The 12,218-nt window shown below is 38.3% G+C and overlaps 1 protein-coding gene and 1 long non-coding RNA gene across 3 annotated transcripts in view; one reads left to right on the top strand and one right to left on the bottom strand.

The window, feature by feature from the left end:
* CLCA2 (chloride channel accessory 2) overlaps positions 1–12,218 on the bottom strand; it is a 42,948-nt gene that overhangs the window by 17,243 nt on the left and 13,487 nt on the right. For both annotated transcript variants that reach the window (XM_045801359.2, XM_087866075.1), the window contains exons 7-10: positions 10,424–10,654; positions 5,261–5,438; positions 4,100–4,206; positions 1,767–1,991 (exon numbers count right to left, since the gene is read on the bottom strand). In XM_045801359.2, coding sequence (XP_045657315.2) covers positions 1,767–1,991; positions 4,100–4,206; positions 5,261–5,438; positions 10,424–10,654 — 741 coding nt within the window. The remainder of the gene's footprint in view (positions 1–1,766; positions 1,992–4,099; positions 4,207–5,260; positions 5,439–10,423; positions 10,655–12,218) is intronic.
* LOC148109172 (uncharacterized) overlaps positions 1–12,218 on the top strand; it is a 230,015-nt gene that overhangs the window by 215,672 nt on the left and 2,125 nt on the right. Inside the window, exon 4 of the long non-coding RNA XR_015726293.1 lies at positions 5,286–5,346. This is a non-coding gene — a long non-coding RNA (uncharacterized LOC148109172). The remainder of the gene's footprint in view (positions 1–5,285; positions 5,347–12,218) is intronic.

The raw sequence follows: 12,218 nt of genomic DNA, 5'->3' as shown, positions 1-12,218 counted from the left end.
ACCCCACTGTTGCTTCTTATTAAACCCTAGAAGTAACAGGAAGAATATAGTAGAGCTCGAGGGAAAAGAGAAAGCAGCAAGGGGTTAAGTTGTGACTCAATGTGGAAAGTTAAGATGCCACCACACCCTACCCAGCCTTCTTCATTGGGATTCATGTGCTTGGCCATTTTCCTGTGAGGTCATAATTCAAGTATCAAGATCATCTTTTTTTTTTTTTTTTTTGGTAATCATAAGATTAGTAACAGACACTTAGTACAAATCTCCATATCAAAACCTTCTCTTTGGGTGTAATGTGTAAGTTTTGCTACAGGGCGCCGAGGGCAGACTAAGAGGTCAGGCAAAGGCAGCAAAAAGTAGGTAAAGTGTTCTTGGCTCTTGTGCAAAGAACATGATGTGAAAAGAACATGATGAGTTGAGAGAAAAGTAAGGAGGAGCAGAGCAGAGAGTGTTTGGGAAGATGGTTAAGAAATAAGCTTGGGCAGGGGCGCCTGGGTGGCTCACTCGTTAAGCATCTGCCTTCAGCTCAGGGCGTGATCCCAGAGTCCTGGAATCGAGCCCTGCATTGGACTCCCTGCTCTACCGGGAGCCTGCTTCTTCCTCTCCCACTCCCCCTGCTTGTGTTCCCTCTCTCTCTCTCGCTGTCTCTATCTCTCTGTCAAATAAATAAATAAAATCTTAAAAAAAAAAAAAAGAAATAAGCTTGGGCAAAAGTCAGAACATAAATGGTCTGATATGTAACAGTAACCACATGGATTTTATCCTGAGACCACGAAAGGGTTTTGAATAGGAGATGGGTTTGATCGGATTCATGCTTCGGAAGAATCACTGGGGTAGAGGTGAAGCAGAGGCAGGGAAGCCCCAGCAGAGGCTGCAACGGGGATCTGGGAGTAGGGAGGGCCCACGGTGCTAGGTAGGACTGCACTTAGGCAGTGCATGAGTGGACCTCATCATTCACCACCCTGCTGAGAACCACTAGTGGTTGCCTTTCTCTTTAGGATTCAAGCTCTTCTTGCCTTTACAGGCATACAGAGCCCTTGCTGACATGGCTCCTGTTTGTGTCTAACCTCATCACTTCTTCTCTTTCCTTCCCCTAAATTTCCACCTATGTGCTGCTGTGTAGTTCATCCATGTTGACCTACTTGTAGTTCTATGAAGAGCTATATTCTATTTTTTCTGAGCTTTTCTATGTGCTATTTCCTCTGCCCAGAATGTCGTTGACACCTCTGGCTTCTTTATCCTCCATATCTCCATTTTGATGTTTTTACTTCCAGAAACGGTCCCCTTCCCTCGAAGCCTGTTCATCACTCTTGTATGCTCTGAGTACCCTGTTCTCATGCCTACCATGGTATTTTATTGTAAAGCACCCAGAACAAGACCCAGCACATAGCAGATACTCAAAAACATATGTATTGCATATATTCATATCATAAATTCTAAGTAGAGTTTTTTTTTTTGCTAAACATATAGATAACTATATGTGAGTTTTGTAAAGAAGAAAGTAAGCAAAAAGGAATTATTTGTACTGCACACATATTAATTTCTACTGTTGAAGGGAGAAGGCTTTGGTATCCATTATTTAAAGTTTCAAACATACCTTAGTTGTTTCTCTTACATTTTTAACATTCACAAAATGCCATCGTATGAATTTAAAGTAAAATTTTGATTAGAATAGGATTTCTTTATACAGTGCATTTAATTATGTGATTCAACTGAAAATTATGTACTTGACTAAATGTCATCATTATGAACAAGCTCACAACATCTACCTCAGCAGTTCCTGGAACACAGAGGCGAGCAGTCTGCAAAGCTGGATTGGTAGTAAAATTATTTGCATAGTATTTTCTTCCATTAGGATCAGATAATTCAATCTCAGGGGGACCACTGGTCTGCCATGTGACTAGAAAGGTAGTGTCATTGCCCACACTGTTATCCACGGTCACGGTGTTTTTCAGTTGATGGTGAGGTTTAACATTTTCACTGGTACTTTCAAGCTGTTCAAGAAAATACACATATATGTGAAAGTTTCTAGTGTGGGCATAAACATTCCATCTTTTTCTTTACTTCTGGACAAACAAAAATAAATGGGCAAAAATAAAAATAATTTAATTCTGACACGTACTATATTTATATAAATCACTTTTCATAAAAATACCTCGCCAAAGCAAAATATTATATATTATAGGAGTACAGGAGATATAAAATAGTCTATTATGGTTAATACAAGTGTCACTTCAGTATTTTTTACGGAGAGATTTTAGCTATTCTCATACTAATTCTCATCCAAATCAACATTAACCTCACTACAGCAATTATAATAACAAGCTTTTTAAAAAAATTTTGTTTGTGAATGTGCTTCAGTGGTTTAATTTATATATTATCTCTCCAGATACTTTTATGGGCATGGAGCCTAATGCAAGACTTGAACTCACGACCCTGAGATCAAGACCTGAGCTCAGAACAAGAGTCAACTCTCAAAAGACTGAGCCACCCAGGCACCCCTACTTTTATATATTTTAATAAGAAATAAAACACTGAGTTTTAGGGGCCTTGAGTACTTTAAAATAATTATTTAGCCATTCACAATAAGTCACGTGCACACATGTGTGTGTGTGTGTGTGTGCACACGTGCGCAAGCAATGCATACACAGTGCAAACAGATGAAGGCACTGTGCTGAATGCTTTACATATATTATCTCACTTAATCCTTAAGAAAACCTTTAAGGTGAGTACTATTGTTATCCACATTCACAGATGAGAATACCGCGACTTAGAGAAGTCCTGTGTCCAGTTGTCACATGGCAAGGAGCTGAAACTGGGATAGAGCCCAAGCAGGCTGACATCAGAGCCCCTACATTTAATCACTGAGTAGTCACAACAGATGCAAGTCAATAAATAACTTCGAAAATTTTTATTTATTAAATAAACACACTGTGTAATGCTCTGTAATATTGCTCAAACTTGGAAAGCATATAAAATTTTTGGTAGATGACAGCAAAAACACTGTGGATTATTTGTTCAAGTCTGTTTTACAAGTGTTTGTGGACTGCTGACTACTGTGGCACATTCTGTGCTGGGCCTGAGCTGTTGAAGGGGATTCAGATGTAGTTTCTGCCCACAGTCTAGTGGGGCTTATGACATACGACTGGGGAGAGGTAGCCAAGTTTGGGAACATGAGGCTAATTTGAGCCATATGAATAATACTTTGTTAAATTTTTAAAAAACCTTTTTGAACGTTTGTTTTTATTTCACATTATTAAAAAAGAAATCACATGGTAGATTATTTGGAAGAGCCCATTGTAATCTAATTTATAATATATGTTCTCATTTATGGTTCACCTTTTTTCACTTCTAATGATGGAATTGTGGTTATTGCCTTATTGTGTACATATAATCTTCATGGTAAATATTTCCTAAGAATAATTTAACTGCCTTCATTGTTCACATCAAGTCATTAACTTGGCAGGTTCACTTACCATCTGTAAGGAAACAGCAGATAAAATTTTGTTCCAACCCTCAGTTATGTTCAAAATATCTTTAAAGTACTTACAAAAAATTTGGTCCTTTGAAAATGTCTTGCTTAGAGGAAGCTTTTGTGAGCAAAGTCAAGTAAATTGCAGTAGTCAAAGAGATATTTAAAATTCTTTAGAATTTAATGAAATAGTTGATACTGTTAATATGAGGGAGGATCTTCAAAGTAGTTTTTAAAGAAGCCAAAAAGATAAAATGGATCATGACTGATGAAGAGTTATTATAGAACTGAAACTAAAGACACGGTTTCTTACTTTTCTTCTTGACCTTACTTCTACCCCACCTTTACCCCATTTTGAGCACTAGGAAGGAGAAAGCTCTGCTTCCACACCTTAAAAGCCTGAGGTAGCAATTATAGGAAATTATTCCTACAGTGGAGAAGAACAGACATCAGGTAAAAGTGAATCTTTTATGGTGAGACCAAGAAGCTCATTAAAAGCCTTCTGTGCAAGAATTATTACATATTCAAATAAGGTTAATGAGGCAGTTAGCACAATTCATCTATTTTTCTTGCTTCCTTCTCCCTGCCCCCCAGCCCCATCTGTAAGTGTAATACCAAGGAAATCCTGACCTGAATACGTTGTTGAAAAATGTCTCCGGTTCCAGAGGAAATTCTACTGAAAGCATCAGTCATGCTGTTGGAGTTTGATTTATCTGGAACAAAGAACTTTAAACCTCCTGAAATACATGATTGGGATGTTAACTATTAAAATGTATAAAATAGAACAAAAAATAACATGTTAGGTCTTTTCCAACAAGCTTTCTTGTGGAAGAGGATTAATTGTGGGGAAGGAGTTGTGCTTGACTTGCTTTGCATGGCACCCTACCAGCCACATAGTAAGTAAGCAGCAGAGGTGACTGGTTTTGTCTGTTTTGTTCACAGCTGTAATGTCAAGGTCTAAACCTTTATCTGGTATAGGATTAAAAACTCAGTAAATTTATTAAATAGTCTTGTAATTAAGGTAATTCCTAGACAGTCTAGGGTAATGGCTATCTATCATTGCTATATATTTACATTTACATTTATATTCTGAAAACATTGCTTTCAAAGATAATTCAACAAAGCTTAACTTTCAGTTTTTAAGTCAGCAATACTCATTTTTATTGATTATAAGGAATAGAAGATAAAATTATTCCATGCCTCATTTGGGACAACAAAAAGTATATGTATCTTACAATATGGTATGTGTCTTTGTCATGGAAGTTAGTGCATTTAATCTTAAACATATTTTTAGCTCTGTGATTATACATGCTCAGACTGGTTTAACAAAGAAATGATAAAATTATATTTTCATTGGTTGTATATAATTGGCACCTTCTAAGGAAAACATTTAAAAGTCAGCAAAATTTGGGGCTCCTGGGTGGCTCAGTTGGTTGGGTGTCCAACTCTTGATTTTGGCTAAGGTCATGATCTCAGGGTTTTGAAATCATCCACTGGGTGTGGAGTCTCCTTGGGATTCTCACTTCCTCTCCCTCTATTCCTCCCCCAACCCCTCTCTCCCTCTCTAAAAAATAAATTAATTAATTAAAATTAAAATTAAAAAATCCGTAAAATTTTGTCATATTTTAACAATGATTTTTGTGTTGTTTTCCTTAAGATAACTGTTTCTATCCTTTTTTTTTCACTTAAGCCACACATTCTAATGACATAATCTGAGCTTCATGGTTGTGCTTTGAATATTCAAGTTAAAAGGAAATGCTCTAAAATATACATTTTTGGAAATATATTTACCTGTACGATGTGATAATTCCTCCAGATTTTCGACCACAGATGAACCCAGGGCAATGGAATGAATGGTTGAACCACTGCTGAGCACGGTGAGTAAGCAGTTACCAATATGCTCATCATCTCCACTAGTCACTAATATCATCACAGAGCCATAGGCTTTTCCATTCAGTTTTTCAACCACCTGAACATAGAGTATCAGTCATTTGGAAGGAAATATAATTCAAATTGTCTTATTGAACAGAAGAATTCACTCATTCCAGATTCTCCACCCGTGAGGCATAGGCCTCTTTGAGGTCCTCTGTGGCTCACTGTTCTCCATGCCCGTCCCCATTCTGTCCTCAACTCACGTTGTCACAGGACTTATCGCCCTACATGTCATTGCTGGTTTTCTTGTAGAGAGGGACTCTTCCTGTTCAAATCATCCATGCCCCAGGTTTAGAATAGGGTCCATGATAGAGGATATGGGGGCATATTCTTATGTGTTATCACTGCCTTTGACATCCAGTGAATGACCAATAAGAGGACTTAGAGCAGTGGTTCTCAACCCTGACTACACATTAGAATTAGGTAGGTCTAGAATGACTATACACATAAGCCAAACATGCGGATTTTGTCTGGAAAACCGAAGGGTGAAAATGGCTACAGTTGGGACAGTGTTAGAAATTGTCCAGATGGGAGCGCCTGGGTGGCGCAGTCGTTAAGCGTCTGCCTTGGGCTCAGGGCATGATCCCAGCATTCTGGGATCGAGCCCCACATCAGGCTCCTCCGCTAGGAGCCTGCTTCTTCCTCTCCCACTCCCCCTGCTTGTGTTCCCTCTCTCACTGGCTGTCTCTGTCAAATAAATAAATAAAATCTTTGAAAAAAAAAAAAGAAATTGTCCAGATGATGCCGAAGTCCCCCAGCCTTGGCCATTGTATTTATTATTTATTTACTCCTTCCTTCAACAAGCATTTTTTGACCAACTATTATGTAACAGGTACTTTGCTAGGCACATGGGGTTTAATGGTAAATAAATATGGTTCCTGACCTTAAAAATAATCTATCACTACTCTCTTATAGTTGAGACTGTTAGGACCACACTGTACAGATAACCCCAAATCAGAATCTGTTATCAGAACTGATAACCCCACTCATTTTGAACCTAAAGATACATTCAGACTGAAAGCAAAGGGATGGAATACCATCTTTCATGCCAATGGACCTCAAAAGAAAGCTGGGGTAGCAATTCTCATATCAGACAGATTGGATTTTAAACCAAAGACTATAGTTAGAGACACAGAAGGGCACTATATTATTCTTAAAGGATGTATCCAACAAGTGGATATGACAATTATAAATATATATGCCCCCAACAGGGGAGCGGCAAGATACACAAGCCAACTCTTAACCAGAATAAAGAGACATATAGATAAAAATACGTTAATAGTAGGGGACCTCAACACTCCACTATCAGAAATAGACAGAGCACCCATGCAAAAAATTGACAAAGAAACAAGGGCTTTGAATGCCATACTTGACGAGTTGGACCTCATAGATATATATGGAACACTACACCCCAGAACCAAAGAATACTCATTCTATTCTAATGCCCATGGAACATTCTCAAGAACAGACCATGTTCTGGGTCACAAAACAGGTTTCAACCAATACCAAAAGACTGAAATTATTCCCTGCATATTCTCAGACCACAATGCTTTGAAATTGGAACTCAATCACAAGGAAAAATTTGGAAGAAACTCAAACACTTGGAGACTAAGAACCATCCTGCTCAGGAATGATTCGATAAACCAGGAAATCAAAAATCAATTTAAACAATTTATGGAGACCAACGAGAATGAAAACACAACAGTCCAAAACCTATGGGATACTGCAAAGGCAGTCCTAAGGGGAAAATACATAGCCATCCAAGCCTCACTCAAAAGAATAGAAAAATCTAAAATGCAGTTTTTATATTCTCACCTCAAGAAGCTGGAACAGCAACAGAGGGACAGGCCTAATCCATGCACGAGGAAGCAGTTGACCAAGATTAGAGCAGAAATCAATGAATTAGAAACCAGGAGTACAATGGACCAGATCAACAGATTTAGAAGCTGGTTCTTTGAGAGAATTAATAAAATTGACAGACCACTGGCAAGACTTATCCAAAAGAATAGAGAAAGGACCCAAATTAATAAAATTATGAATGAAAAAGGAGAGGTCACAACCAACAGCAATGAAATTGGAAGGATTATTAGAAACTTTTATCAACAGCTTTATGCCAATAAATTAAGCAATCTGGAAGAGATAGAGGACTTCCTGGAAACCTATAAACTACCAAGACTGAAACAAGAAGAAATTGATTTTTTAAACAGGCCAATTAATTATGAAGAGATTGAGTCAGTGATAAACAACCTTCCAAAAAACAAAACTCCAGGCCCAAAGGTTTTCCTGGGGGGAATTCTACCAAACAGTCAAAGAAGAAATAATACCTATTCTCCTACAGCTATTTCAAAAAATAGAAACAGAAGGAAAGCTACCAAACTCATTCTATGAGGCCAATATTACCTTGATCTCCAAACCAGGCAAAGACCCCATCAAAAGGGAGAATTACAGACCGATTTCTTCTCAACAAGATCCTAGCTAATAGAATCCAACAGTACATTAAAAGGATTATCCATCATGACCAAGTGGGGTTCATTCCTGGGATGCAAAGGTGGTTCAACATTTGCAAATCAATCAGTGTTATAGGTTTTATCCAGAAGGAAAAATTCAAAAATCATATGATTCTCTCAATAGATGCAGAAAAAGCATTTGACAAAATATAGCATCCTTTCCTGATTAAAACCCTTCAGAGTGTAGGGATAGAGGGTACATTCCTCAATCCCATAAAAACCATCTATGAAAAGCCTACAGCAAATATCATTCTCAATGGGGAAAAGCTGGAAGCCTTTCCCTTAAGATCAGGAACACGACAAGGATGCCCACTCTCGCCACTATTATTCAACATAGTACTAGAAGTCCTTGCAACAGCAATCAGACAACAAAAAGGGATAAAAGGTATCCAAATTGGCAAAGAAGAAGTCAAAATGTCTCTCCTCGCAATGACATGATACTCTATATGGAAAACCCAAAAGAATCCACTCCCAAACTATTAGAAGTTATAGGGCAATTCAGTAATGTGGCGGGATACAAAATTAATGCTCAGAAATCAGTTGCATTTCTATACACGAACAATGAGACTGAAGAAAGAGAAATTAGGGAATCCATCCCATTTACAATAGCACCAAAAACCATACGTTACCTTGGAATTCACTTAACCAGAGACGTAAAGGATCTATATTCTAGAAACGATAAATCACTCTTGAAAGACATTGAAGAAGAAACAAAAAGATGGAAAAATATTCCATGCTCATGGATCGGAAGAATTAACATAGTTAAAACGTCCATGCTACCCAGAGCAATCTACACTTTCAGTGCTATCCCAGTCAAAATACCAATGACATTTTTCAAAGAACTGGAACAAATAGTCCTTAAATTGTATGGAACCAGAAGGCCCCGAATCGCCAAGGAACCGTTGAAAAGGAAAAACAAAGCTGGGGGCATCACAATGCCGGATTTCAAGCTGTACTACAAAGCTGTGATCACCAAGACAGCATGGTACTGGCACAAAAACAGACACATAGACCAATGGAACAGAATAGAGAACCCAGAAATGAACCCTCGGCTCTTTGGGCAACTAATCTTTGATAAAGCAGGAAAAAACATCCGGTGGAAAAAAGACAGCCTCTTCAATAAATGGTGCTGGGAAAATTGGACAGCTACATGCAAAAGAATGAAACTTGACCACTCTCTCACACCATACACAAAGATAAACTCCAAATGGATGAAAGACCTCAATGTGAGACAGGAATCCATCAAAATCCTAGAGGAGAACATAGGCAGCAACCTCTATGACATCGGCCAAAGCAACCTTTTTCATGACACATCTCCAAAGGCAAGAGAAACAAAAGATAAAATGAACTTGTGGGGCTTCATCAAGATAAAAAGCTTCTGCACAGCCAAGGAAACAGTCAAAAAAACTAAGAGGCAGCCCATGGAATGGGAGAATATATTTGCAAATGATACTACAGATAAAAGACTGGTATCCAAGATCTACAAAGAATTTCTCAAACTCAATACGCGAGAAACAAATAAACAAATCATTAAATGGGCAGAAGATATGAACAGACACTTTTCCAATGATGACATACAAATGGCTAACAGACACATGAAAAAATGTTCAAAATCATTAGCCACCAGGGAAATTCAAATCAAAACCACACTAAGATACCACCTTACGCCAGTTAGAATGGCAAAAATTGACAAGGCAAGAAACAACAATTGCTGGAGAGGATGTGGAGAAAGGGGATCCCTCCTACATTGTTGGTGGGAATGCAAGTTGGTACAGCCACTCTGGAAAACAGTGTGGAGGTCCCTTAAAAAGTTAAAAATTGAGCTACCCTATGATCCAGCTATTGTGCTACTGGGTATTTACCCCAAAGATACAGACATAGTGAAGAGAAGGGCCATATGCGCCCTAATGTTCATAGCAGCATTGTCCACAATAGCTAAATTGTGGAAGGTACCGAGATGCCCTTCAACGGATGACTGGATTAAGAAGTTGTGGTCCATATATACAATGGAATATTACTTAGCTATCAGAAAGAACGAGTGCTCAACATTTGCTGCAACATGGACGGCACTGGAGGAGATAATGCTAAGTGAAATAAGTCAAGCAGAGAAAGACAAATATCATATGATTTCTCTCATCTATGGAACATAAGAACTAGGATGATCGGTAGGGGAAGAAAGGGATAAAGAAAGGTGGGGGTAATCAGAAGGGGGAATGAAGCATGAGAGACTATGGACTCTGAGACACAAACTGAGGGCTTCAAGGGGAGAGGAATGGGGGAATGGGATAAGCTGGTGATGGGTAGTAAGGAGGGCACGAATTGCATGGTGCACTGGGTGTTATATGCAACTAATGAATCATCAAACTGTACATCAAAAACCAGGGATGGTGACTAACATAATATAATAAAAAAAACATTAAAAAAAAAAAAACAACTGATAACCCCAAAGCAATTAACCACAGAATGAAAGAAAGGAAAGTGATGGTGATTTGAGGTTTGGGGTGCTCTACTGTACCTCAAATCCCTTCTTAAGTCCTGAGCAAATGCTGGTTTCTGCTTCCGCTGACACAGTCATAGGCAGATGTGAAACCAACAGCTTTCGGTCATCATCACTGTTAATTTGGTGTAGTCGGGCTCTGATCTCCCCTTTGCTGTTGAAACTGACAATGCCCATAAAGGTATGAATTTGAACAATCTGCATCAAGTAAAATTCTGCTGCTTGTTGCAGTCGAAGGAGTCTGTCAGCCTATGTTCCAAAAAGGAAAAAAAAAGAAAAAGAATAACATTTGGTTGGTAGACAGAAGTATGACTAAGCAACTCAATCAGCAAATATTTCTGCAAATCATTTAGCAATGTCAGATTGTAATTTTTTGAGCTGTAAAGAGTGATGCAATGTTAGAATCTGGTTTGATTAATTGCAAAAAATAAATGCTTTTCAAGGAGAGGGGAGTGGTTTTGAACCCTGCCCCCAACAAGCTGTTCATATTTACCACTCTCTAAGAACACATATTCCCACTATTTTTCTCCAGCTCAGAATTCAAGATCTATGAAACCAGTTAAAACTAGATTTGTAACTGCTTCTTTTAAAATCCAGTCTGGGTAAGAGGTAACACTACAAAGAGACCTGATAATAGAGAGAAGTAGAAGTTAGGGGTATGTATGCTGGCACTATCCTCTGTTATCATGGTCATCTTTGGTTGGGCACTTCATCTGTAAGATGGGAATAATAATATTTTTCTTACTTATTAAAATAGAATTGCTATAAGGATCAACTGAGATACATATGTGACCGTTCAGTTATACTTTGAAGTGTTAACTAGTTATAAAGTAATATTAGTGACCAGGTTTGGCCTGGTGATGTTACTGATGTTCATTCACTAGGATCACTTGTTTTAAAGGCTGAGCTTCAATGACCACCTGCTCAGTGATGACTGTAATCTCTATCTCCAACCCAGACATCTCCCTTAATATCTAGACCTACGTTTCACATTGCTTAGGAAACATCACCAATTAAAGTCCCACAGATATCTCAAACTCGACACACTTTGAATTCATTGCCTCCCTTCCCAAATACTGTTTCTCTTACAATATTGGAAAGTAAGTTGGTAGAGTGGATGAAGGAAGGACTTTGAATCCCGCCTTCAACTTTTGCTAATTATGTGACCATAGAGAAATTACTCATCCTTTTTAACTTCAGTTTTCTCATCTGCAAAACGGATATATATTCAGCACTCAGTAACTATCAGCTATTGATAACCATGTCATCAAGTCATCATTCTCTTTTAAAGTTAACTAATTTTTTTAAATTTTTAGAAATTTTAATTCACCATTCTTAATCATGATCTCCACTCCCACTAGTTAAGCCAAAAGCCTGGAGCTGTCTTTCGTTACCCCTCTGTTGTCAGCCCCCATCCTTGAACAGGTCCTATCAGCTCAATGTCTTAAATTTCTTTCAAATTTATACCATCACTCCATCTTATCTACCATTTCCTTAGACACACCCAATGTTAGTTATAGCCACACCAAGGGATGTACTTCCCCCAGGCAAATTTTTCTAATTTTGCCCGTTAGCCACTGCACAAATTCGTCCCTTCCCTGGCATTCCTTCCTTCTCCTCCTTCGCCTCATCCAACAGTGCAAGTACCTCCTCATCCTTCAAGATTCAACTCCAAGTTCATCCTCTCAATGAAGTCTTCCTCAATCATGTTCTTCTATGGCTGCCTCATCAATGTTCCCACAGCAACTCACACCTCTGTGGAGCCTTGTCACATTGTATTATATTTATTCACATGTGTGTGTTGTGTGTCTAT

This window comes from Ursus americanus, chromosome 12, assembly GCF_024610735.1.
Source record: "Ursus americanus isolate L20-20 chromosome 12, mUrsAme1.1.p, whole genome shotgun sequence".
NCBI classification, from domain to species: Eukaryota; Metazoa; Chordata; class Mammalia; order Carnivora; family Ursidae; genus Ursus; species Ursus americanus.
Note: the sequence above shows the minus strand (reverse complement) of the source record. Positions and strands in the feature narration are given on the sequence as shown.